The sequence below is a fragment of the Polyodon spathula genome, chromosome 23 (assembly GCF_017654505.1).
Source record: "Polyodon spathula isolate WHYD16114869_AA chromosome 23, ASM1765450v1, whole genome shotgun sequence".
NCBI lineage: Eukaryota > Metazoa > Chordata > Actinopteri > Acipenseriformes > Polyodontidae > Polyodon > Polyodon spathula.
Window position 1 is genome coordinate 2,418,422 of NC_054556.1, and position 27,359 is coordinate 2,445,780.

At 40.4% G+C, this 27,359-nt stretch overlaps 1 protein-coding gene across 1 annotated transcript in view; it reads right to left on the bottom strand.

Annotated features, from left to right (window-relative positions):
* The window catches only part of LOC121298155 (voltage-dependent calcium channel subunit alpha-2/delta-2-like), a 208,196-nt gene extending 197,357 nt beyond the window's left edge, over positions 1–10,839 (bottom strand). The window contains exon 1 of the mRNA XM_041225052.1: positions 10,369–10,839. Coding sequence (XP_041080986.1) covers positions 10,369–10,484 — 116 coding nt within the window. The 5' untranslated portion in view covers positions 10,485–10,839. The remainder of the gene's footprint in view (positions 1–10,368) is intronic.
* Positions 10,840–27,359: the final 16,520 nt, after the last annotated feature.

The following is a 27,359-nucleotide window of genomic DNA, read 5'->3' on the forward strand; positions in this document are numbered from 1 at the left end:
GTGCCCCATGTGTGGCCAATGATGATAACCTTTGACCCCCCCCCCCCACCCCCCAATGTGTGACAAACTTACTTACCTACAGAAGCCAGTTTTCATTTCGTTAAGCAAGTTTGCACCTCCAGTACAATAACACTGCATCACAGGACAGCTTGCACGGTAGCGCAAAGACAGGCAGACAAAATGTGATAATCCTAATAGTGGCTTTTACAAAGCTGCTAAAAAACATTAGTTATCTTAATTAAAGTTGTTTTTTTATAGTTTATTATTTGGCCTTTTTTTTAAACGTCTTTCTCAGGGTTTAAATTCAGAACAGGGAGAAGGCAGTGAGAGGTGAATGGATTCAGTAGCAGTGAACTGAGCAAAGTACACACTGAGCAGGGGGGGCCAGCCAGGTGGACCCCACACGGTGTCCACTCACAGGCCTATACCAAGGCATGTATAACTGTATTCAGACAGCCGCATGGATACGTAAGAAAGAGTCAATGGAGTAACATGCATGGATCATATGCATCAGCCTGATCAAAGAAAGCAATTCTTCAAAATCATCTTTGTGATAGTTTGCAGCCACTTTCGTCATGGCATGTCACATGTTGGCCACTGAAGGAATCTAGGGTTCTTACTATGGGAAAGGGCTTGTTTAATGAGTTAATGTATTTAATGAGATTCATATAACCAAATCCTATCTCTTATAGAACTACAGTACAATATTTAGATTTGAATAAGAATGTAAGGCTGTGATCAGTAATATAACTAGGTATGAAGGTAATAATAAACCGTTATATTTGAATGTTTCATATTCATTTAAAATTACAGCTAAAAAATTACATAAATTCAAACTTCATGGTGTTGATGTTTAAAACCTTTCTTCAGTGCTTTGTCAAGCTTCATGAATCTGGCTCAGACGCTTCTAGCAATTGGCTCTGGCTTCTCTTTAAGTCACACTGTGAAAGGTCTGTCCTGTCATGAAAATTCCTTTCTCTCAGGCTGGCTTCCTGGGTGCAGATGGTGCAGTGCAGCAGCAATGCTGAGAAGCTCTGTACAGTGTGTTAGTCGCTCAACAAAGCGCAGGATGACATTCCCAGCCTGGGAATTAAGTATTTTGCTGCATATTTAGGTGCCAGGCGGACATGCTGCACAGGACATGAGAATGTGCTCTTCAGGTAAACCAAACCAGGGATCTGTTCTAAAAGGGTTTGAGAAAAATTGCACTCCTCTCTGTGTAAATAAAAGTGTCAGTAAGGATTTAACGTTTTTTATCATTTCATCCTGACCAGAATACAATATAGCCACTATGATCACTGAACTCCAAGCTCAGAATGCATCCAGAATGGGAAGGGTTCTGAGTGGCACACTAGACTTGAATTGAGAACACAAGTGAAATGAGCTGGGGGGGGGGGGGGGGGGTTTAGTGGGGGGTAATACCGGGGTTTCAGCTGAAGAGTCATCCGTCCACCCGTCAGTTCTAAATCATGTTTCACATGTGTTCAGCTCCACAACAAGCCCTCTTGTACAGAGAGGCACTGACATGTACAATGTGAAACCGTGACACTAGTTCATTTAGAAATGTTTCAGTTTTTGTCGAGGCAATTCACACTGCCATAGAGAACATCACACAGCCATTCACACTGCCATAGAGAACATCACACAGCCATTCACACTGCCATAGAGAACATCACACAGCCATTCACACTGCCATAGAGAACATCACACAGCCATTCACACTGCCATAGAGAACATCACACAGCCATTCACACTGCCATAGAGAACATCACACAGCCATTCACACTGCCATAGAGAACATCACACAGCCATTCACACTGCCATAGAGAACATCACACAGCAATTCACACTGCCATAGAGAACATCACACAGCCATTCACACTGCCATAGAGAACATCACACAGCATTCACACTGCCATAGAGAACATCACACAGCAATTCACACTGCCATAGAGAACATCACACAGCCATTCACACTGCCATAGAGAACATCACACAGCCATTCACACTGCCATAGAGAACATCACACAGCATTCACACTGCCATAGAGAACATCACACAGCCATTCACACTGCCATAGAGAACATCACACAGCCATAGAGAACATCACACAGCCATAGAGAACATCACACAGCCATTCACACTGCCATAGAGAACATCACACAGCATTCACACTGCCATAGAGAACATCACACAGCCATTCACACTGCCATAGAGAACATCACACAGCATTCACACTGCCATAGAGAACATCACACAGCAATTCACACTGCCATAGAGAACATCACACAGCCATTCACACTGCCATAGAGAACATCACACAGCCATTCACACTGCCATAGAGAACATCACACAGCCATTCACACTGCCATAGAGAACATCACACAGCCATTCACACTGCCATAGAGAACATCACACAGCCATTCACACTGCCATAGAGAACATCACACAGCATTCACACTGCCATAGAGAACATCACACAGCCATTCACACTGCCATAGAGAACATCACACAGCATTCACACTGCCATAGAGAACATCACACAGCATTCACACTGCCATAGAGAACATCACACAGCAATTCACACTGCCATAGAGAACATCACACACACAGCATTCACACTGCCATAGAGAACATCACACAGCCATTCACACTGCCATAGAGAACATCACACAGCCATTCACACTGCCATAGAGAACATCACACAGCCATTCACACTGCCATAGAGAACATCACACAACCATTCACACTGCCATAGAGAACATCACACAACCATTCACACTGCCATAGAGAACACCACACAACATTCACACTGCCATAGAGAACACCACACAACATTCACACTGCCATAGAGAACACCACACAGCCATTCACACTGCCATAGAGAACATCACACAGCCATATGGGAACATTCACACTGCCATAGAGAACATCACACAGCCATTCACACTGCCATAGAGAACATCACACAGCCATTCACACTGCCATAGAGAACATCACACAGCCATACACACTGCCATATCAGAGCCATTCACACTGCCATAGAGAACATCACACAGCATTCACACTGACATAGAGAACATCACACAGCCATTCACACTGCCATAGAGAACATCACACAGCATTCACACTGCCATAGAGAACATCACACAGCCATTCACACTGCCATAGAGAACATCACACAGCCATTCACACTGCCATAGAGAACATCACACAGCCATAGAGAACATCACACAGCCATTCACACTGCCATAGAGAACATCACACAGCCATTCACACTGCCATAGAGAACATCACACAGCCATAGAGAACATTCACACTGCCATAGAGAACATCACACAGCCATTCACACTGCCATAGAGAACATCACACAGTCATTCACACTGCCATAGAGAACATCACACAGCCATTCACACAGCCATAGAGAACATCACACAGCCACTCACACTGCCATAGAGAACATCACACAGCCATTCACACAGCCATAGAGAACATCACACAGCCATAGAGAACAATCAAACACCACAAAATATCACACTGCCATAGAGAACATCACACAGCCATTCACACTGCCATAGAGAACATCACACAGCCATTCACACTGCCATAGAGAACATCACAGCATTCACACTGCCATAGAGAACATCACACAGCCATTCACACAGCCATAGAGAACATCACACAGCCATTCACACTGCCATAGAGAACATCACACAGCCATAGAGAACATCACACAGCCACTCACACTGCCCAACCTGAGGCTTGGTGGTCCAGTGGTTAAATAAGTGTAGTGTGTCTTCGGTAAGTATCTTGTAGTGTGTAGGTCTGGTGTGTCTCGGTGTGGTAAAGGATTATCTGTAGTGTGTTAACGGTAGGTTGTAATGGTAGGTATCTCTTGTAGCCTGTGACTCCGTGCAGTGTGACCTCTCTTGTAGTGTGTCACGTAAGTGTTCGGCTATCTCTTGTGTGTGTACGGTACGTGAGTTCGGTATCCTCTTTTAAGTGTGTCAGTAAAAGTGGTGACGGTATCTCTTGTAAGTGTGTGTCGCGTAAGTTTGACGTATTAGTCCTTGTAGTTGCGGAAGTGGGACTGTACTAGTGTAGTGTGTCGGAAAGTGTGGTGGACGGTATCTCTTTTAGTGTGGCGCGTATAGTTGCTTGGAAGGGACGGTATCTTTGCTAGGTCGTAGGTGTCCTTGTAGGAAACCTAATAAAGTGCGCGTGATATCTCTTAACCATGTGTTCGGTGCCTGAGTCGTCATCTCTTGTAATGTGTCCCCCCTCGGTAAGTGTGACGGTATCGTCTTGTAGTGTTGTCGGTATCTCCTTGAAAGTGTGTGTGGTAAAGTGCCAACTTTGACGCTTGTAGTCTTGTATTAATGCGGTATCCGTGTGGTGAACGGAGAGAAAACGGGGTCTGGACTCGAACCACCAGGTCACCAATTTCTAACCCGACATAACATGATACCCAAGGAGACACAACAAAACAGTCGGAGATTAGGTGACTGTTAGTGGACACACTGGGCATCGTGCGTGAAGTGACTTTGGAAGCACAACCGGAGAACAGTCTCATTTTCAAGGGCTAACATTCACTGAGTTTCGTAACACTACGTAATCACAGTGTGGGGTGCCGTTGAACTCTCAGTTTTAGTTTCAATACTGGAACAGACCACTTCTTATTCATAATGGTTACCAAAGACCACGGCCAAAGACGGCTGAAGTGGGGGACATCAGGCCAGAAACGGGAACCAGGAAATAAACAACAGAGCGTTGGAGTTTGGTGAAGCTGAGCGATTGATTCGCTCAGCGTTTAATAATGAACAGACAGAAAAACCTGAAACCGGTCCTTCAAGTCTTTATTTGTGTCCTCGATTGAATTAAAGACAAGCACTATTACTTGTATCTGTCTTTTAGACTGTTGTGCCGTTAAGTGGTTTTATTTTCTGTTGTTTTGCCTTGATGTGTCTTGTTGTGCCCTGACTTTAAATTTGAACTATTAACTATTATTATTATTATTATAACCTCCGTCTCCAATCCCATTCTCCACTCACTGAACAAACAACCCCGAGTGAGTGAAAACATGTAGCTTTTATGCAGCTGTACCGAGACCCGATTGCTAATCAATCATTCAATTGGATTCTCAGTACAACTGCACATGAATTAATAAAGTGCAATTCCCTGTGCTCACATATTATTACATTTTACCTGCACGTGAAGCACTGTGCAATCCTCGTGCCTAAATACAAATATACATTTTAAACAACTTGTGTTCCACAGACCCATTTATATCCCGTGTACCAATGACTGTACACCAACATTAACACAAAACACGCAACATATAAACACTGAAATACACACAGGGGTGGGCAACATTGCCACATTCTGTTAAGCAGTTTTGCAATTAACTATCCAATTGATAACATGGGTTAACATAAGAAAACTCTGTCTCTTCCAGAAAAAATCTTTTCTGAACATTTTTTTAAGACGTGTTTAAAGCAGCACTGAAAGAATGCTGACTTGGAAAAGGTCACTTAGCAGAACACGGTGATGTTAACTGCCAGTGACAAAACCTACACCCCCGAGCAAAATGTGCTGCTTATCAGTCTCTTCTAGTTTTTACACAAAAATGCACGCTTTGCACTCAATTAAAAAATGCAAGGGTGCACTAAATGTGGAGATTTATCTGAAGTGATCCTTTAAACATGTCTTCCCCCCACCCTCCCCACTCTTCTTGCTACTCAAAACTGTCCCTAGAGGAGCCACTTCTGGGTCCTGAACCTCCTTGCTGGTGGCGCTCTCTGCCCAGTCTTCTTTCTGCCCTGTGATTATGACTCCTTGTCCAATGAGCTGTGAAAGACTTGGCAAAGTCTTTATTATTTCTCATCGTTCCACGCTCACATCAGAGGATGCTTCACTTCGTGCCAGGAAAACTAGTGGAAAATTCCTCTTCCCAAACCAAAACACAAAATAAAGCAAGCCAGCAAAGTCCCACCCTTTGTACCATATAACCATGCAAAGATCATGCAAGATCAGCAAATGGGCTTGTATGCGTAATTATTTTACAAAAGAGTTATAGGAAGAAGAAAGTAAATCATTATTAGAAATACAATTATTAGGCTTTAACACGGTCTCTTATAAATGTTACTAACATAACATACAATGCTGTTGTAAAGTAATGGAAGTTCATAACCATGACAGCACCCACACCTTGCATTTGCGTTCATCTTCAACCATAGGGGGCTTATACTTAGACACAGGTGCATGGGCTAATATACGAAACCAAAGGAGTAACTTCGTTTCCTTTGTGAATACCCAAGTATATGCTGATGCATTTCCACAACTGTACAGTAAGCCATAAATAAAACAATATGCTTAGTAAATGTGAAGAAGGGCGCTACATGCAGATGTATGCTTATGTGACACTGCATGGTGGCAACCATTTTGTACTAATGGTAACACAAGTGCATGAGGCAGGCATAAGCTTCCATTGGTAGAATGGAACACAGTGGTAACATTTCATACCAATGGTATAGCTATCTTATGAACGTAATATATTCCAGCTTCTCTGGTGCAGATGTTTGAACCTTTGCTTGGTGTCAATCGTATTGTGATTTATTGTGACATGCCCATGGCTATATTAGGATACCAGGCTGGTTTTCCAATGGCACTTAACTTTTCAGAACAGAGCACTGGAAGCTGAACAGAAAGGGCATCCATGCTAAATAAAGCAGAATTGTCATGGGAATTATTGTTTTGCTGCTTTTTTCCCATAAATATAGCAGCTGTCAGCAACAAGGAATCATACTGGAATTTGATTAACCTCAGGAGAATGCAATGTTAACAATCATAGCACACACAGTACAGGAGAGGCTAATCCATTGTGCTCACAACTCCAATCTGCTCTACAGACCAGTCTGCTCCTGCAACAACAATCCTCTCATGCCTTTTGAGTGTCGCTGTACTCACTCTTAATTGAAGAGCACTGCTAGATTTCATAATGCTGTAAACCCGAAATGTCAGCATAAAAGAAAGCCGTAAAGACGATAGTTTTTAAAAGAGCAATAAAGATGACCATCTCACCACTAAGGACTAATCAGGTATTCTTTAGGGTTTGTGTAAAACATTCTGCATTTCAAAACAAGGGCATGGCTTTTACTTTGCAATTCACTGATTAGGCTTACTTTTAACCTTGATCCAATGGGCATAGTTGAGGACTAGTAAAAAATATAGAAGGCTATGTTTACAGTCTTTCTGAGCAGTTCCAAGTACTGCTGCTTGAATGTTGACAATAACAGAGTGCTATTTATTCTATTTATATGTCTGTAACTGAGTACAAGCATCACCCATAATTCCCAATTCAGCTAGAGGCATTGTTCTCCTTCATCGTCCCATTGTGGAGCATGCTTCCAAACCCAAGGTTATTCCTGGACTCAGTCCTGCTCCTCTGAAACTGATTGAAACACGTCTCACTAAACCTGCTAGCGATGTAACCGCCTCCCCTATTGGCCTACTCTTGATGAACAGGGTAAATTATGCCAATTTTATTATTATTATTATTATTATTATATTATTATTATTATTATTAGTTATTATTATTATTATTATTATTTTACTGCAGGTATCCCTTTATTAGAATGTACTCAATATATCCAGGAAGCTCGCAATGCTCTTCAGTCTTCTTCAATGTTTCTCTTGATGTTTTAATCATGTTATAATCACAATCCCTTTTCAGAGAGAGAGAGAATATTGCACACTTGAATGTTTACAACCGCTGAGAGGTATACGCAAAATATCATTACCATTGCTGCGGCTTTGCTGTAACACGCACAGGTCAGGATTATTTATTCATTACGGCTGAGGCAGTCTTAGTATCTGGAAAGGAAGGAAGTTCGGTTTTTGGGTGCCTCATATTCCCGATACATTATATAAATATATGTATTATATAACCTATGATGTATGTCTGTATGTATGTAGCATGTCATATGTATATATTAATATTAGGTATTAAATAATAATAATAATAATAAGTAATCTAATAATAATAATAATAATAATAATAATAACTAATAATAAAACTGGATTATTTATTAATAGAATATAAACAGTGAAATACCACATATACAAAATAAACAGTAAATACCACACTGAAGTTCTTACAACCGGTATTGATTATTTTGCAAATGCATGCGTTTCAATGCTATATAGGTAAAATGTCTGCTCCAATACTATTCTTCATAATAACCAGGTAAAGCACGCAGTGACGGGTAGCAGCAGTTTGTGCAGCAAAAAATAAATAAATAAATAAAAAAAAAATCCATATTTCATGTTTTAATAAACAACTACAAATAATAGTATGCTGACAATGTTATATTCATATTATTATATAAATATATTTTCATACCGCTACATTATTACGAAATCTCTTGGGTGCGTGAGCAGTCAGGACCAAGGACAGCGGTGCGTTTAACATCAACCAGTATGTGTCATTTTGTCCGAGTCTGGATCTGCCACATGTTACTGCGCTGTGAAGCAAATGCAATCTTCTTTTTCTAACTAGGAATCTGCTAGAACATACACTGTCTTTAAAATGCATAGACACTGTACAAGCTCTGTCGACGGCACAGATCACAGAGAATGCACTTCAGCTCGAGTTAAAACACCCCACAGACAACGATCCTTATCATAACACCGGTACACGCACGAATTGCATTGCAGATCTCTATATATCATTGCAATGCAACTCCGCACAGCTGAGTGTCAGAGAGCCGAGCTGGATGTGCAATCTGTATTTTGAATCAGTGGAAAAAATAAATATATGTTTTTGTGTTACGTGTTGTGAAGTATTAATTATTAATTAACACTCAATGTTACATGTATTAATTGTATAACTGAATTGATATATATATATATATATATATATATATATATATATATATATATATATATATATATATATATATAATATAGATATAGATAGATAGATAGATAGATAGATAGATGATAGATTAGATATGAAGATATGAAAGAGCATGGCCCAGTCTGTCGTGTATTAAATACAATAAAAAATATATGTTTTTGTGTTGTGAAGTATCAATTCAAATGATGTTAGTGAGTATTCTTTTTTGATTTTAATATAAGATCGTATATAATATATATATATATATATATATATATATATATATATATATATATATATATATATCTTCCTTCCAGGATATAGAAGCTAGTACGTACTTGTTGTATCTGTTAAACAAAAAAGGGACAATCCTGCTTACAAATACACAGGGGCTATACACAGACCATGGGGTATTCCGTCAATAGTGTTGCACAAGCAAAAAGAGTAGGGGACACCCCTTTGCAGACAGTTCTGAATCTGTTATTAATAATAATAATAATAATAATAATAATAATAATAATAATAATAATAATAATAATAATGTTACCATTAAGCTAGCATGCTTTCAGCGGAAGAGGAACTCTTATCAACTCCGAATGAAAAACGGAAAACTCAACACAAAAGCCATTTCATATTTAATAAGGCGAGTGTATAAATATGTAGTGGCCGTGCCGGTTCCGCAGTGGCGCTACTAAAAGCAAAGTTATGCCAAGGAATGCAAAAGAAGATTTCGTTTAAAATGCAGCCCAGTTCAAAATGCCGTAGCTCTGATCCTAATCCCCTCGCCTGCTGCACATTTCCAAACATAGCCTGCTACTACTCCGCCGTGTGTTTCCAGATCATAAAATATTTCGATGAAAACAAGCAGCTGCTAAAACATAGCTGCCGGTTTTGGTTTTAAAAGAAAACGAAGGGCTTAAGCCAGTTTTACCCATTGCAGAATAGAATGTATAGATCATGTGACTCATCAGCTACTAGAAGCCAAAAAGACTAACCAAATAAGGTACAGACATTATCCTTAAAACGTACACACACACACACACAAAACATTATTGACGTCCTTTAAAAAATGGTAATAAAAAGCTGGCTGCATTTGAGTAAATAAACATAACCGGCACCTTTCCCATCTGTTATGTGCGATATTTAAAAGCTTCTGCTCCAAACAGCAATGCTTGTAAAACACCTGTGTGCCACGCATGGAAATTGAGCCACTGCACACTGGGATACAGCATTACAGTAATATTAATAACACTAATAATAATCAATCACTTGGAGAAACCAATACCTAATTAGAAATAATCAAGGATTTTAAGGATCTTAATTGTGGTCCTAGTTTCAACAGCAGCAGCGATAGCGCTCTGCTTCCCGTCACCAGATCTAAAAATCAGCGCAGTTCGAGTCACCTGTCCTAGTTGTTGTTCCCCCTGCGCCCTGCCAAGCCATCGGCACTCCTGTTTCGGGGGTTTACTTACGTGTAATGCTGGGGAAATAAGAAGCCATTCGTCCCGGGAGCTGACATGCTGAAAATGAGGACTGTTTGAATTGAGACGAAGCATAAGAGGCTGCAGGATTGAGCACGGATCGCCATTTTTCAATTAAAAATTCAACAAACTGTGAAAAAAATAAATATATACTTATAGCCAGTGTATTTTCTTTAAAACACCCCCCCAAAAAGCAAGCCTTCGCTCTTCTTCCTGTGCTTATAGACAACAGGCTCGTCACTATTCCCGGTGCAAAATCTCAATCTGAATGTTTTGTTGCTGGAGCGCCAGCACAAGATATGCGCGATGTTAAGACACACAGATGCACTGTTGCTGCTGCTGCTGCTGCTGCCGACGCCGCCTGTGCTGAGACTTTACTCTCTCCTCTCCCTGCTGTAACAAACACACAGAGCCAATTCAAACCGATATATTCACTCAGATATACATGGATACACGTCTGGCAGGGGCGCGCAATAGGCCACCACCCCCTGTCCTGTTTCTCTTGCCGGCGTTCCAGTCAGCTGGTTTTCCACGGACACGAGCGCCAGACCAGAACAAAATAAATAAGCGCCTGTTATTTATTAGGAATTGCAGTTCAACAATTTGAAGTAACGTCATTTGTTTAGCATATACTTGCTTGCGTGCATCATTTTTTGCAACTAAAAAATGGATGGATTTATTTTGTTAGCTCTCTAAGTGCAAAGGCAAATTGGCCTCTAAGTCAATGAACCCAGAACAACACATTAACGGATTATTTATTGCTGATATTACAACTATGACTAGCTTTATTCTTCTCAGAAAATGTGACTTTGGACTTGATTATCTACAAACTTTATATTGCATGAATGATTCACATTGAAATTACTTATATCCACCTTGCTAGATCCATACACACAACCACCACACCTCCCCCAAATTCTATATTAATCAGACATGATCACAGAACTGCACGTGGTACTTTACACACTCACAGGCACAGGGCCAACAAATCTGCCCAGAGGCCTCATTTACAGCCATGCTTTCCAATACGTTAGTGTCAAGACTATAACAGCTCTCCTGTCAGGTCTACATCACAACAAACAGAGCACATGAAGGATTTTGTTTTTAGTTTGATCGGCAGTGATGCTCTGATACCCTGCAAGTCTCCCACCTAGATTGATACAGTGTGCGAGTCATTTACATAACAGGACAGGAATTCTGCATTTAGACCTCCCACTCATCTACTGTGCATGCTACTACAGCAGTGAGACAGCCTGGGATGTTGCTGTGTGCATCTGCGTGTGTGTGTGTGTGTGTGTGTGTGTGTGTGTGTGTGTGTGTGCATGCATGCGTGTGTGTGTATGTGTTTATGCATGCGTGCATGCTTGCGTGTGTTTGCTTGCACGCGCAAGTGTGTGTGTGTGTGTGTGCATGCATGCGTGTGTGTGTGTGTGTGTTTATGCATGCGTGCATGCGTGCGTGTGTGCGTGCGCGCGCATGTGTGTGTGTGTGTGTGTGTTACACCAGCCCCCATGCCTGTGTTGTTGATTAAACTCACCTTTCTGATTCAACAGCATCATTCACACCCCCATTAAGTGCCTGGTTCCTTGGGATAGCTACACAGTGTTGTGGAAATGACTGAGATAAGGACTGGGAGCAAGGAGATCCTGCCTCCCAATACAAACTCCATTGCTGGTTGAGCCCACAATTCAAGCACAGTATGAGCTACAATCAGCTTGGGTATAAAGATGTCCCAGGAGGAAGGCAGGAGCAAGTTACAGTTACACACAAGCATACAGCAAGCACACACTTTTATAATCCATGTGTTACAGTATTCACTTCACATCACATGCAATCACGAAGCTGGTTCAAATGCTCGAACAGCAATCTCTTACAATGAGAAAATAACACTGTGGATCTGAGTTCTGTGGGGAGTTTATTCCAGCCTGAGGGGGCAGCAAAATCCAAAGCTTTCCTTCCAATAGAACTTCTCACTGTGATTTAGAAATATGGCCAGCATTTCTTACTGTGCTGTTTTTATTCTTATTCTTCTTATTATTGGGATATTTGTATTCTTCATGTGCTTTGTCCATGTTAATTCAGAATATGCATACACTGCTGCAGCTTGGTGTCACAGTCTGGTGGCAGCGAGACCACTGGAGTGGGTTTGATGCTTTGAGGTTGGAACCCATTTTGCTGCACTCGGCTTACACAAAGCATTAAAGCGCCCAATCCAATTGCGCTGAAAGGAATTGTGTTTCAAAAATACCAGCTCAGGGATGAGCTTAAGAACAACCTGTCAATCTCGATGAGTGAAAACTGCTCCCCGCTGCCAGTAAAGACAAGAAGAGTAACCCAATGAAGCCAGGTTGAGATGCCAGAGTACAGCTTCACCTAAAATGAGACATGAAAATCCTCAACTCAACTCAGCCTCACTGTTTTACTGTTAATTATCCTCTCCACACTGACATGGAAGGATGGGGGCAGGCGTATTCTTCATGTAATTTATGGATGAAAATGATACCGGGGAGATATGAATGCAATATTATTTCTGGTTTTCTATACCCCGTTTAAAAATGTTTTAGCTGCAGTGAAAGCGCACAGAAATCCATTCACTTAAAAACCCAGAAGTGCTGCCCCTTTTACAAAGATATCCAGTCTGAGTTTGAATGCACACTGCTGTCTCTAAAACTGAACAAATCACACAAGAGCTAATTTCTTGGAACTGTGTTGCAACCCACTAGGACTTGCCAAGAAAACACAACACGTAACATTTTAGAAATAAACCCCTTCAAAATATTCAAACTGCCAGCTTTGTAGAAAAATGAAAATGTTTTACTTGAATATTAGTTATATATATTTACAATGTGAGTCATATAAGTAAAAGGTTCCATATTTCTGACTCAGTCTCTCTCTCTCTCTCTCTCTCTCTCTCTCTCTCTCTCTCTCTCTCTCTCTCTCTCTCTCTCGCTCGCTCTCTCTCTGACTCAGTTTGTTTTAATACTAATAAAATGTATAACTCAAATGTATTAAACAGGAAATAGATTTGAGATGATTGAAATTGGTTCCATGAGAGGGAGGAGAACTGAATGAATTACATTAATAGAGCATTAGGGCTGAATTGGGTGGAAATAGGATAGATGATAACTCCCCTGCTAAGCAACTTACAGCACAGAGCAAGCAATGCTTATATTACCTGATCTGAAACTCACAAAGCAAGCAGGGGCTGAGGTGTGTGGGTTTTGCAATTATACAGCAGGGCTAGAAAACCATTTGAAATGCTGCTGTGGAAACAATAAACCATTTATAAGATGCATGTCTGCTATGCATGCCCCAATGAAAACGATTCACTCTGAGACCCAATAAAAGTTGCAGGCATCAGCTACCCATTTATTATAATCTTGTTTCCCATCATTTAGTGCAGCCACCTGACAATGGTTTTCCAGCGATGGACTCAAGACAACCCCTGCTGGATAGTAAAAACATTGCACCTATAAAATATATCACTATTCACCATGTGGTGTACTATAATCTCAAACCTTCCGTGCACACGGTCTAAGTTATATATTTATTTATTTTTTAAGCTTGACATCACTACTAATTGTCTTTAGGGACTGCTGTTGGACCTATAAATGGCCTCAATGTGTCCATGTTGACCTCATTACATCAATTCTCCTTGTCAATGAATTCAGTGTGCAATTATGTTTACTGGTATTTCTACAAGGCAGTTTGCATGGTCAGTGCAAGACCACGACAATCCCTTTTAACATGTAACCCTCCGTTTCTGAAAGCAGCAATTCTATTACTGACTCTTTGCATCTTTCCTCAGGCAAAAAAAAATCAATTACAAAGTTCTGTTTCTGTTACTCTCCTTTCTTTGAAATTCCCATAACTACGAAAGACAGGAAACAGATGAGCCAACAGTTCCCTCCCAACAGTTTAATCTCTGCAGGCTGCTGCTTGATACTGTTGCAGTGAAGCCACTAATCTTTATTAGTAAACCAGATGACTGATTGTGCTGGTATTGAATTCGCTTGCGAAAGCATGCAAATCAATCTCTTCTGCCTATTGATCTCTACAGACCCTGGGCTAGAGGCAGGGTCGGAGGCCACAGAGAGCTTTCTGATTGGGAGAGAGACAAGCCTGTAACGCTGCACCGGCCAATCTGCTATCGATCTGCTCAGAGCACTGGAATATCGTTGCTTTGGGAGGCTATTTTAGGTAGCCTTGCAGTTCTTTCAGGGTTAGTCCTCTGTGGAGAAGCTGAAGTAGGACATTGTTACAGAAGAATTAATCAGAGCTTGTTCTTCTGGTCTCCAGGCTCAGAAAACATTTCTCTACACTGGAAAGCAATTTGTTCTCTCCTATGACCCATGTTGTATGATGTTGCAGAGTTTATTAGGTACAAATGTATATATACATTCACAACTTGCCTCAGCACAGAATGTTACTGACTCACCACATACACACTGATGCACAGCACACATGCATTCACCTCCTCCCTGAGCATGTGCTTCTGCACAGGGGTGTGCTGCTGTACATATTTCAGCAGAGGTATATCTGTTTATATTTATGTGTAAGTGTGAGTGTGAGTGTTAGGTCCCATTATCATATTTGCAAATTCTGCGAGGTTAGCGGAGCGTTTGACTTCGCAGTAGAATTCTCACTTTCGGTCGGCGGTTTCATAGCATTCCTAAAATAAAAGGGCTCCACTGTGAAATAGACAGTATTTTTTGTATTTTCCAACAGGTGGCTAGGATGAATACAAGATCCAGGTGTATTGTCTAGATTATCTAGTAAGCAGATGGTTGTCAACCATGGAAATCCATCTCCTTGTCAGTTCATACTGTATTGGGTATTTTACAGTATATGCCCTTAAATAAATACAGTAGAATGGAATTTTAAATATTCCATCTTTGAATCATTTTATTCATTTTACCTGACAAAGAACTTTGAGGATCCAGGATCAACACACAGTCTGAATTCAACAGTCCTGCTGAGAGATCATTTGACCAGCATAGAATATGTGTTTTTCTGGGCTGTAACCATGATGGCTGTCTAGGTTCAGTATAACCTTCTTCTCATCTGTTGTTTTGTTGTTTTAGTTTAAGGGGTGCAGTCAGCCAGCCAGGCTGCAGTGTTGGCACTTCTCACAGAAGTTCTAAGATCATTATAAACGTAGTCAGGGTGGCCATTAATGAGGTCCAGCACAGGCTTTATCCAGCCCCTCGGGGCCAGGTTATTTGAAGACTATAAGTCACTCGTTAAGTACAAGAAAAGGAAAATGTTGCAATGACTCACCACTCAATCTTACTTCAGATTTGATTTAACAAAAACAACAGCCACCCCAAAGGTGGAGAGGTTTATTTTCCTGTGCAAATGTTGAAAGATTTTAGTAAAGCAAATGAGTCATCGTGTTTCTCCCAACAGACTTCCTTCTCAGGAACTCGTAGATTCACAGTCCTTGTCTCAGAAGTGTTCCGATCCACAGGGGGAATAAAACAAAACACCAATTCATCTACATAGGGACCCATGAAGGCACTCCCCAGCCCCAAGGTGAAATAGGACATGCCCTGGGCAACTCGACAATGTAGACCCTGCTCTCTCTCTCTCTCTCTCTCTCTCTCTCTCTCTCTCTCTCTCTCTCTCTCTCTCTCTCTCTCTCTCTCTCTCTCTCTCTCTCATTCTTTCTGACAGCTGACTACAGAAATCATTCTTTTCCTCGGGTTCTGTACCATTACTTCAAGTATAATGCAATGCAATAAAAAGTATGCTTACATAGCAGCTTCTAACTAAATGATGTTACTACCAGTAAGATTTTTACTGGCACTAAAGGCAGCTGATTCAGCTGCCAGTAGCTGAACAAAACACATTTTTAATATAACCACCCATTTCACTTTCTCTACATTTAAAGTCAATGAAATATAATTATTTCACTTTCTTCAGCCGTGATGATGTTAAATTACTGGCACCAACAAACAACAGAATCAAGAAGCATTACTGATAAAAAAAATAAATAAATAAACTAAATATCTCATCTTAGGACACAAGAGAAATTATTTTGGTGGGCGTGACAAAATAAGATAGTTCTTTTCTCCAAAGAAAGTCGTGTAGACAATTCAATGTCTTTTTTAATGTCTTCATTGCTTTTTATTGAAAGGTAGGGATGAACTCGTGAATATACTTCAACACACCGGTCAGTAGCATCCTTGGGATGTTGCAAAGTGACAGACAGGCATGCTGGACTGAACCATGCAGATCCACTTGGAACTCATTGCTGAGCTCATGCGGGTTAATGTAAGTGCCTTTAAGCACAGCGTGGTGAATTGAGAAGGAGATTGCGAGGGGTTAAACTGCTGTAACTTTCCAATGCAGCAGTCCCAGTTCAATATTATGAAGTATATTGTGGTTGTCATGCTGTAATAGAACCAGTTGGATCTATTACAATATGAGAGAGGAGTGTGAAAGAGCAGGGTTCAGGGTGTACACTTGCAGCATTAACATCTGACAATGCCTCCATCATTAAAATAACCCCCAGCTTGTCTGTGTCTGTCTTCTGTGCTCAGCTCAGCAGGGTGAGTCAGAAACGAGGGAGGCTGCAGATCTGTTACTCTTTCATCATTAGGAAGGCAGATAAGGGCTAAATGAAGGAATTAGACGATAAGGTAATGTCTCTGTGTTTATTTTCAAGAGCGTGACTTCAGCATTGGCATTCAGAGACTGTGTGATGCAGAGCAGTCATGTGTTGGGTCAAATGAATTGAAGAAACATTGTTTTCATTTGTTGTCACCTAACTTAAAACAAGTCCATCTGCTCAGCAAGCTAATTACCTAAGCTGCTGTTATCCCCTTCTCCTGATGAAACGGTTGCAGATGCGGTTTATTTTTAAATGTAAGAGCGGGTTGATTCACATCAACAAACTGTGAATGGGTCTGGAATTATCCCCAGTTCAGTTCTATTGAAAGAGCTAAGTGGAGACCACTGAAAACTGCCTTTTTTGTTGTTGGTTGTTAGTTGCTTAATTTTCCTACTTTGATGCTGGAAGGTGTTTTCATTTCTGTCTGGGTGTATTTGTTAAAGTGTGACTGGACCACCACGTCTTTCAGTGCTATTAAATACAGCCCTTTAGCATAGTTATGTGTATTTGTTTGGTTGATCTTCTGTTAGTTTATTTGTTTAAGATGGTCTAATCAGGGCTTTCTGTTTATTAACTCCTAATAACTAGCTTATTAACATGCTAAACAATGTGTTCCCTCAGTGAGGTAATATGTAGTGACTTGTTTGTCATTTGATCCCCACACCTCGCCCCCCGCCTCTCATTCCATGACTCTCAGTTCCTGGTTTTCAGTCATATCAGTGAATTGCATTTGCTTTAGAGTTATTTTTAGAAGTGTTTGATCTTTAAATAATGCATTTTAAATTCCAACATGCTGTACAGGCTCACTTACAAACAGATCACCTCTCTCTCCAGCTCCCTTTGCCTTGCAATCTTAATAGCAGCGCTAACCACACTGTGCAGGACTGCTCCTCATTCCATGCCCAACCTCTGCTCTCCATAATCAGTTTATTATAGGATGCATGAGCCCTGGGACCCCAGCACTAATGAAATGCCTGAGCGAGGTTAATTTAGTGTGAAGTGTTAATAAGAAGGATCTCTTTCCGAAATGAGGGAATGTGGCTGCAAAACACATTCCAACAGCATTCCCATGGGCAGAGACCTTATTATCTCTTAATATTGTGGGATTGAGTGAAAAGAAAACCTTAAGAAACAACGGTTCACCCAGCACACACATACACACACTTCCCAGCCCCCAAGGTGAAAGAGGGCACGCCTGCTTTATTCTCTCAGTTTTGTACAATAATTGTATTATATCTGGCAAAAAAAAATCGGAATTAGAATCCAATGTAACCAATAACACTGTAAGGGGAGGGGCCAGTGTCAGTGAGGTAGTACAGCTGAGTGTCATCCTGAAGATCATGTCAGGCACCCCGATTCCTCCAGGGAATGTGTGTGTGTGTGTGTGTGTGTACCATGCAACTGCATGTCTGCTTGTGTAAAGCTGTGTTTGTCACAGACAGGTCACATTTTCATTATCGAACGAAAGGATCGATCCCACAGGACATTTTATAAGAGATTCCCAGTCTCACCTGCAAAGGTCAGTAGTACCCATAACAGTAGTGCATCACGGAACACAAGGCTGCCTATTACATGTGTAACGGGCAGTGCTGTGTGATAGAGTACTGCTAAGGATTCTGTTGTGAGATGAGATGAGGTTAAAAGATTTAAAATCGCCAATGTAGATGAGCCTGGCTTGTTGCATTGTGATTAAGACACTTGCTTGTGATGCACAGGGTTGATGCTTCGAGCCCAGCCTTCACCCTGTGATACATGTGTGGGGTTTTCTTGGTGGGGGGGAGCAGAGGAAAAATATTTAAATTCATTTTAGTTAACCAGCTGGTGGTATTAAGTTAAAATCTCAGCCAATGAAACCCAGTGGTGGTTCTGTTTAGGTAAAGTCAAAATGAAGAATCTGCGAGGAAGACGCAGAGTTATTTGTGTCTTAAACAATATTCACAGATTGGTTATTTTTGGGTTGCCAAAGCAAAACCATCAAGTTTTTATCCTGCTGGAAAATCAATACCTGTATTTTCTGAATAATATTTTCTCTGCTCAGAATGAGGCGTCTGGCTCCAGCGGTGCCGTGACTTTTCCTTTCACAAGCTAGTCATTGATTTCCTGGAAATGAATTAGCTTTGAAACGCCCACATCAGTAGGATGAAAATAAAAACAGTTTTAAAGTGCGAGTCTGTAATCATGCTCTTGTTTTGCAGATCGTTGTGTCTGGGTGTTTCTGTATGCACGTGTTCTTGGTTTTCTTATTGGTTTCCTTTGACACTTTTCAGACAGTATCTAATTAGAATAGATATCATTATTACAATTCTAAAATACTTGTGTGTGAGTGTGAGTGCACAAATCAAGAACCTTTCCATATTGTATGGTTTGTGTGTGTTCGTAAACTGCTCATAAGACCTGAAACTGTTATCCTACCAAGAAGCATTTGTGCTATTGCAAACAAAAATAAAATTAGGAAGATGCCTTTACATTACACCATGCACCAGCTGCAGTACAGCAAGGTGTGCTTCTCCTCCGTGGCTCCAGCGCTGCATTCCTGTGCTTTGACAGCAGGCAGAGTGGGGTGAGCCCTCCAGCAATGAGAGCTGCTGGCTTGATGAAGAGGAATGCAGAAGATGGCAGGGAGGGGAGGAAACCAATGGGACGAGAATGATGCCTGTGCCCTGTGTTCAGAGCTAATGAGGCCCCTGTCCAATCACAGGGACGCAAGCTCCATCAACATTGATTTCCCCTCTCTCTCTCTCTCTCTCTCTCTCTCTCTCTCTCTCTCTCTCTCTCTCTCTCTCTCTCTCTCTCTCTCTCTCTCTCTCACACACCTAGCTACCACGTGCGTGACTCCAATCCTATCAAAGCATTTTTTTACTAAATGGAATGGAATTTAACAAACTTTGTATGCGTTCCTAGCTTTGAATTTTTTTCAATCCACAAGAACAAAAGTCCAAACTTTGCAGGCAAATAACCCTCATGAATGTTTCCCATAGTAAAGGCATAGCCAGGTGTCATAAAGAACAGTCAAAGCTTTGTAAAGCATAAACAAGCATTGTAAAGCATAGGGAGTTATGGTAAAGCATTTTAATAAACATGGAAACCTATGGTGAACTCTGGTAAATGCATACTATAACCATGGTAGTGAAAGAGGTAGACCACGTAGTGCAAGGCTCCAGATTTACAATGGCTCTTTTGCACACTTGCTGAGGCACTGGCCTGGCAAGTGCAAGTTACTGTGTTTTTATTAAAACTGCTCAATAAAACAACAATAATGATTCTAAACAGGGTCAAAAAGCAGCATGTTACCAATGAACGAATGCATAACATACGAATATGTATATATCTTGGGGAGCAATATAGTTAATTTTGCATGCACTGTCAAAAATATGTATAAGAATCAATAAGGAAATTGTTGACTGCTCTCCCCCAGTGAACCCCCCTCCCTACCAGGTTGAAGTTGGATCCAATCCCACCATTGCCTCCTCTTTCACCTTGACCAGATCTTGGGGGGTATGGTGGGGAGCAGAAATCTCTATTCTGTTAGAGAATGAGACCAAGGCAGACGCGGAATGTCAATCACTAACTAACGGAGTAATGGGATTTTACCGTCTTGTCATTTCCAGGCTGGCACAGTCTTACAAACAGGATATTAACATACAAATCTGAATGGCTTCCATCTGATGTCGTGCACAATGGGTATTGATCAGCCCCCCAGGTGAGCCGAGGAGAGCTGAGTTTATTAATTACAGATTGACATCCAATTCTCTCCTTCTCTTATTCAAAGAGGCACAGCGAGGAATTCTGATCAGGGTTACCCTCTGAGAGTCTGTGAAAATGCATTGCTATCAGCGGCGGTCATGATTCTACAGCATTCAACACAAAAAATATATTTTGTACAACAGAAGCGATCATATCAGCAAAGTGTTTTTTCCTCCTGGGATTCTCTTTTACTTTCTCTGAGATGTTAGATTCCATGCACCATATTCAGTATCTCATTGGGTTACATTTTATTTACTAAAAATGACCTAACTGCATGCATAGACAAGAGAGCGAGATGCGCTTAAGAAGCTGCAATGAGTCTTCTTATTTTCTCATTGTGCATCATTAATGAATGTTAACGTTTTCGCAACACTTTGCATTAAGAGCCTCAGAGTACTGTGTATTTACGAAGTACAGTATATACAAGTGAACTTACACAGAACTGTAGTGTTAGTATGCACAGTTACAATGCACTTAATGTGTTATTCTGTTACACCCATCTGGAGAACAGAGTGTAGACTGCTGGACAGCACAAAGCAGAAACTGGTTTCCCATTCCCCCCTCATCAGGTTCTCTCTCTAGGGTATCTGCAAGCACCTGGAAGGGTACCTTCTGAGTCACCCAGCCTCCTGCCACTCAGCTTCAGCTCTCACTCCGAATGCCCGTGCTAATGAATTAAAAACACCTTCATTGCCATTCCTAATGACACCTCTTTATGAGGACCATTGATTGTGTTAATCAGCTTCTCCCGAGGCTGAGCATAGGCTCTGTGAGCTGAGATACGGCTCTGATCCACAGGACTCAATATCATTTCATGCCTGCTCTGGCCCACTCCTTTACCAAGCCCCGGTGCTTATTCAGAACAGCATATTTCACCTTTTTTTCAGAGTGGGTTGTCTAACAATTAAAATATAATGGTATGCCAATGCTATTTCTCAGGTAACACTTTACATTAACTGTCTCTAATTTCTGTGTATTTACATAGTTGTAAATATTGTGTACTTACACATAATTACAATTTTATTATGCACAGCTACAGTGTATTTAATGCATAATTTTTTTTGCATGATATATGTACGTACACAATTATATAACAAAAGGGTCAGGGTTATATCATGCAAAACAATTAGCACGTTAAGTATACTGTAATGATGCATACTAATATTGTAATTATGTATAAGTACACAATATTTACAACTATACAAATACACAGTAATTAGAGACACAATGTAAAGTGTTACCATTTCTCATTTTTCTCGCATGTCATCGCTGAACATGTGTTGCTCATTATATAGTCCATGCTGATTGTGGACCTGATTTACACAGAAGGCCTTCTTAGAATCCCATTGTCACAAACGTTCCATTTAGAATCCTCTGCACACAATGGTTGACACCTTGCTCCCATACCAAGAGCTGCAGGGATAAAGCAGTAGGAAGCCATGGCAATCAATTCCACATTAATTATACATGCAAGTGTAACAATGTTTAAACCTGCTTACGTGTCCTTTAATCCTCTGTCTTAATCCTAAATCCGTATTGATATATAATTAAAATAAAGCCCTCTGCCCGCCACTAATTCAAGGCATAATTGCCCTTCGGCAGCCTAAAAGGACTTTCTGCCACTCAGTGCTGGATCATGCTGGCTTTGGGCAGCTCTATCACAGTATAGTATAATGCCTTGGTCTTTATTCCTATTGTATAGTATGCAAGTATCAAATTAGTTACAATTGACCTAAAGAGCTTGACTGAGCATCAATGGTGATTCCTATGGTACAGTATACATGTAAAACTGTATATAATTGTGTTGTTTGACTCCTGTAGTAATGACTCCCATTGCAATTACTGTAAGATTTACAAAAAGAGTCAAACTTTTATACTGTTGCACCTTTCTAGATCTGCAGCTAGAAAAGGGTAGAACATGAGAGGAGAAAAAAAACCTGATCTCTAGACCTTTCAGAGTCTTTTCAAAGGGAGGAAATGTATTAGAACTGAAACACAATGATAGGAAGCGCGGTTAAAAAAGCACCTGAGCTAATCAAGGGCAGGATAACGGATGTTCAAACCTTTGGGGCAACTCCTTTAAGCCCTCTAATGCGTACAGAGAATGGGAATTAGAAGCACTTTAAAATGCAACCTTATTATAAATCACACACTTATACTACAGAGGCAGCAGCATTATTCAGGTGAAATGCGTCCGATCTCAAGTTCTTCAGGGACTTCCCTCGCTGCACTGAAATCAGATTTAGAGACCCATATTCTAGTGAGGACCATTGGCTTTGATTCTAGACATGATAGCAATGGGAAACTTTCCTGGGTATTGGCACCCTGGCCCTGCCACTGAACTGGGTACCACTTCATTTGATTGATTCCTTACAATCCACTGCATGTATTTCTAAGCTGTGCAGAAATATTTCATAAAATAATAGGAATCTGCCTGTCAACCTGTATTATTGCAATTAGTGACAATGCTGTGCTTCTTTTAAGAAGTTCTCCTCTTTATAGAGTAAGTAGTGTGGTTCTGAAAAATATAGTGTTATACTTCCCCACGTGCTGCTACAACTGTTTAAATAATGTACCTGTAATTTTTCCTTTGATTGTTTACATCCAGACAACTTTTTACACTTAGAACTTTAAAGTCTGTTTCAAAGCTCTTCTCAAAATGTCTGCTCTAGTGCACTGGCATTTGAGATCTGTCCTCTAAATCACTGCAGGAAGAGCGATATATAATCGTTATTATTGTGTTACCTGTTTGACAATGTGGGCAATAATCCTGACACTACCAGTGCACTAGAGCAGACATTTTAAGATAGCTTTGAAACAGATTATGTCATGAGTGTAAAAAGTTGTCAGGATGTTAACAATGAAAAGAAAGTTTACCGGTACGCTATTTAAGCAGTTGTAGCAGCACACAGGGACGTGTAACGCTATATTTTTTGGAACCCCGCTCTTGAGTCTTTAACAAGAACACTATGTTTCTTGTCAGAATGCTAAGGCAGCACATTCATACTGTATAAGCCCCTTTATTTATTTAAAAGATAAATAAATAATGGGTGCAAATGTGTGAAATGCAGTTTCTTAGAAATGCAAAGGAAGAAGCAACGCAAATCACCAGTGAGGATGGCAAACAGCTCCTGACATCGTGCTCTCTACAAGCACAGGAGAGCTCCTAGCCAGGCACTGATAATTAGCCCTGGCAGTTAAAACCTATTTGTCCTTATCATCCCAAATGATGATTTCCACAGCATTAGCCCCTGTTCACTTACTATAGACTCCAAGATATCCTAACCCCCAGAGGGGTGTTCATGGGTAACAGATATAGGGGCTCTTTTCTTCAATTTACAAGGCAAAACTGAGAGTAATTACTGGAAAGTGTCATTTAGACAGATTGCTTTAAACTACCACTTGCATAGTTTATCCCCTCCTTTAGTATCTGATTAAACCATTGACCCGTTAAATTATTTTCTCTGGGATGCTTTATATGTCTAACTACATTGGCTTTGCCTGTGAATCAAATAGCTCACCTGAATAGCTCACACAAGCACTGGCTTTGCTTTGACTGCGCCCTGGCTTGTCATGGTACTAGGTTTGGGTTCATGCACACCCACAGAGTACATACGCACCATTGACCCCCAAATAATGCTGTTACTGCAATTGAATGACATGACCAGATATTGATAGCAAAGTGCATTTCATGAAGCATTATTACATTTCATGAAGAAATTCAAAATAACCAATTCAAGGTTTCATGAACTTTTTTTCTAAAATGTAAATTCTGCTGTGGTGTTCTCTGGCTAATAACATCCTTTAATGCTAAATTAATTATACAGTTGTAGCAACAACTGTACTGTTTTATTTTGAATGGAACTAATAGCTATTTAAGTGGTATGCAATGACTTGTGTATTTAAATTCAGTTACAGATATGCAATTAGGGTATTTGTTTGTGTACACAATTAGACTGCAATTTCAATTTTGTGCTCATATTTTTAAGATGTACATTGGTTGCTTCCTGTTCCAAAAAAAAAAAGTGATATATAAAATCAGCTATGCAAACAACAGTTTATAATATTTTGAAATAATACTGATGGAATGTGTATGTGGTTGCACTATTGCATATATATATATATATATATATATATATATATATATATATATATATATATATATATATATATATATATATATATATATATATATACACACATATACATATATAGACTGTTGTGATTTTCAATAAATAATTAATTACACAAAATTAAGAATGACAAAGCACCACTGGGGAGAAAAAGCAACGTAATGTGTATTCTTTGTATTGACTCCTGTCGGGTGTAGATTTATGATTCCAGAATCCGCATGGCCGCGGATGAACCTGGGACTGAATGAAATACTTTAGGTTATAAAAATTGCTTAAATTAAATCCTGTTTCACAACTCGATCTCCTCACATAATTTATACATGCACATCCGCACACAACTCACTGTGCTTCTCCTGCAGTACAAAACAGAGACAGGAGAAGTTTTCATTTTCATCCCACTGTCTCAGCCCCAGCCCCCCATCTCCCATCAGCAGCCATAAAACTCTGACCTCAATCTATTCCTGGTTAACAGCCTGACGCAGGTAAACCTGGCAAGGCTGATAAACGGCAAATAAAGAAAAGAAAAGCAGAGAGCATGGACCATTAGGTAATCATTCCTTTTTTTCTTGTGTACAGATGGGCTATATTTTCATGCCTTGAGGAAAGCAATATAGCCACTGATGTGTGGGGAAGGATGGCAGTTTTTATTGGTGCTGAAACACACAGCTCTGGCACCTGCCAAGGGGCTACTAAATGGGCTAGAGGTTTGAGAAGCCTGGAGGACAGGCACCACGAGCCATGATGTTCCCTTGACAGTCCCCCATAGTAAATCTGCATGGTAATCTAACAGCTGCTCATGCTTCTCCTATACTTATGCTACAGCGTATGCATTTATCATACTTTACCATACTACTCAGCAATGCATACAATAGCTTTCACTATTGTAACAATCCTTCACTAATTGGTTATTGTACCTTTAAGTAATGAAAATAGTTAATTTGCACCACCTGCTGGGTTGTATGTGGAATTTCCTGAGGAGGGCGGAGAGCTGTGCAGACAAGCTTCAGAACTATCCAGAGTATCATGGGTTAAATAATAGAAACACTGGACCCTCTGGCTTGTGTGTTGTAGAACAGAACTGTGGAACTAGGCTATGCTCTGACTGCTAAAATTGTTTTTTGTGCTTGTATCCACAACCGCCTCTGGACTCTCTGTACTGACTTCTGACCTGGAATAACATCAAGCCAACCCGTCCGTTTGCTGCTTCGTGCATTTGTCCAGCATTGCTTTAAGAGCAATGGGGAGCGGGTACAATCAAAGAGGTATTGTATTTCTTCTCTTTTTAATGGCGTTCTTTAAATTGAGACAGTGGCTGAGAAAAGCCCAAGATAGCTGATGGGTTCTCCGCTGGTGTTTGCAGACCATTCAGATGTTAGGTAACCATTGCTTTTTATCTGTCTTCTTCTCCAGCTCGGTCACCAAGGAGATGTTTTATCACATCCCCCCTGCCCCCACCCCCCAGTCCAGCTCCTGAGCTTTACCAAAATATCAGTTTATACACAACACACTGTAATTGCTTCAAAATTGCATATCAGATGTAATCTGTAAATCTGAGTAAGGGCACCAGAGGTGAAATTGCAGCTCCCAACAGAGATTTCTCTGAACAATTCATTCATTCCAGGCATCATTATGAGATATCTTGTAGTCATTTTTAGACTCAATGTTTAAAACGTCCACGTCGATAACAGAGGCCAATTTACAGTTTTAATGGATTTTTCTGCAAAGTGTTTATGAAGTGTGGCTTGTGCTGGACCGATAAAGACCAGGAGCTTGGTTTGTATTGTAGTGCCCCAGTCCTACAGGAATAGCGAGGCAGGGATGAGTCCTCAGGAGCTGTGGAAACGGATGTATAGACGGCACTGTATGGGTATTGCATTTCCCTTTCAGAGTTAACTGTGGTATGCCATGATGAAGGGCTAGGGAAGTGTAGTAAAGCAGAGTGCATGGTCAAGCGAACATCTAAGCATGGAAAAAACACCATAAACCCTGGCAAAGCACTAAAAATGCATTGCACAGGCAAGATAAAAAATAACACAATTTGCAAGTGCAATTTACAGGACAAATGTATCATGGTGAAGTTTTCAAATGGTTGTTTCCCCCAGGCTTTGGAAAACTAATATTCTGGGGAGGAGAGTTTTGGTTGGGTGCACACATCTAGATTATGAATCAATTATTCTTTATTTTATATAGTGCCTTTTATAGTGGAGCACCATCACAAAGTGCTGCACAAGATGCAGTAACAACAAGAAAATCCATAATACTTCAAATACAGAGAAATGCATAATACATGATACAGTAAAAAAAAAAATATATAACACATTAAATACAGTGGAAAGTGCAGAATAAATGATAGTAACATAATACATGAAATAGTAGCAGCAACACAGCAGCTAATAGAGCATGGGAAGCAAGACGTTTAGGGTTATCTGCAAGCAATACAAGAAATATCAAGACTGGAACCATTCATCGTGTCATACCAGTCTCACAAA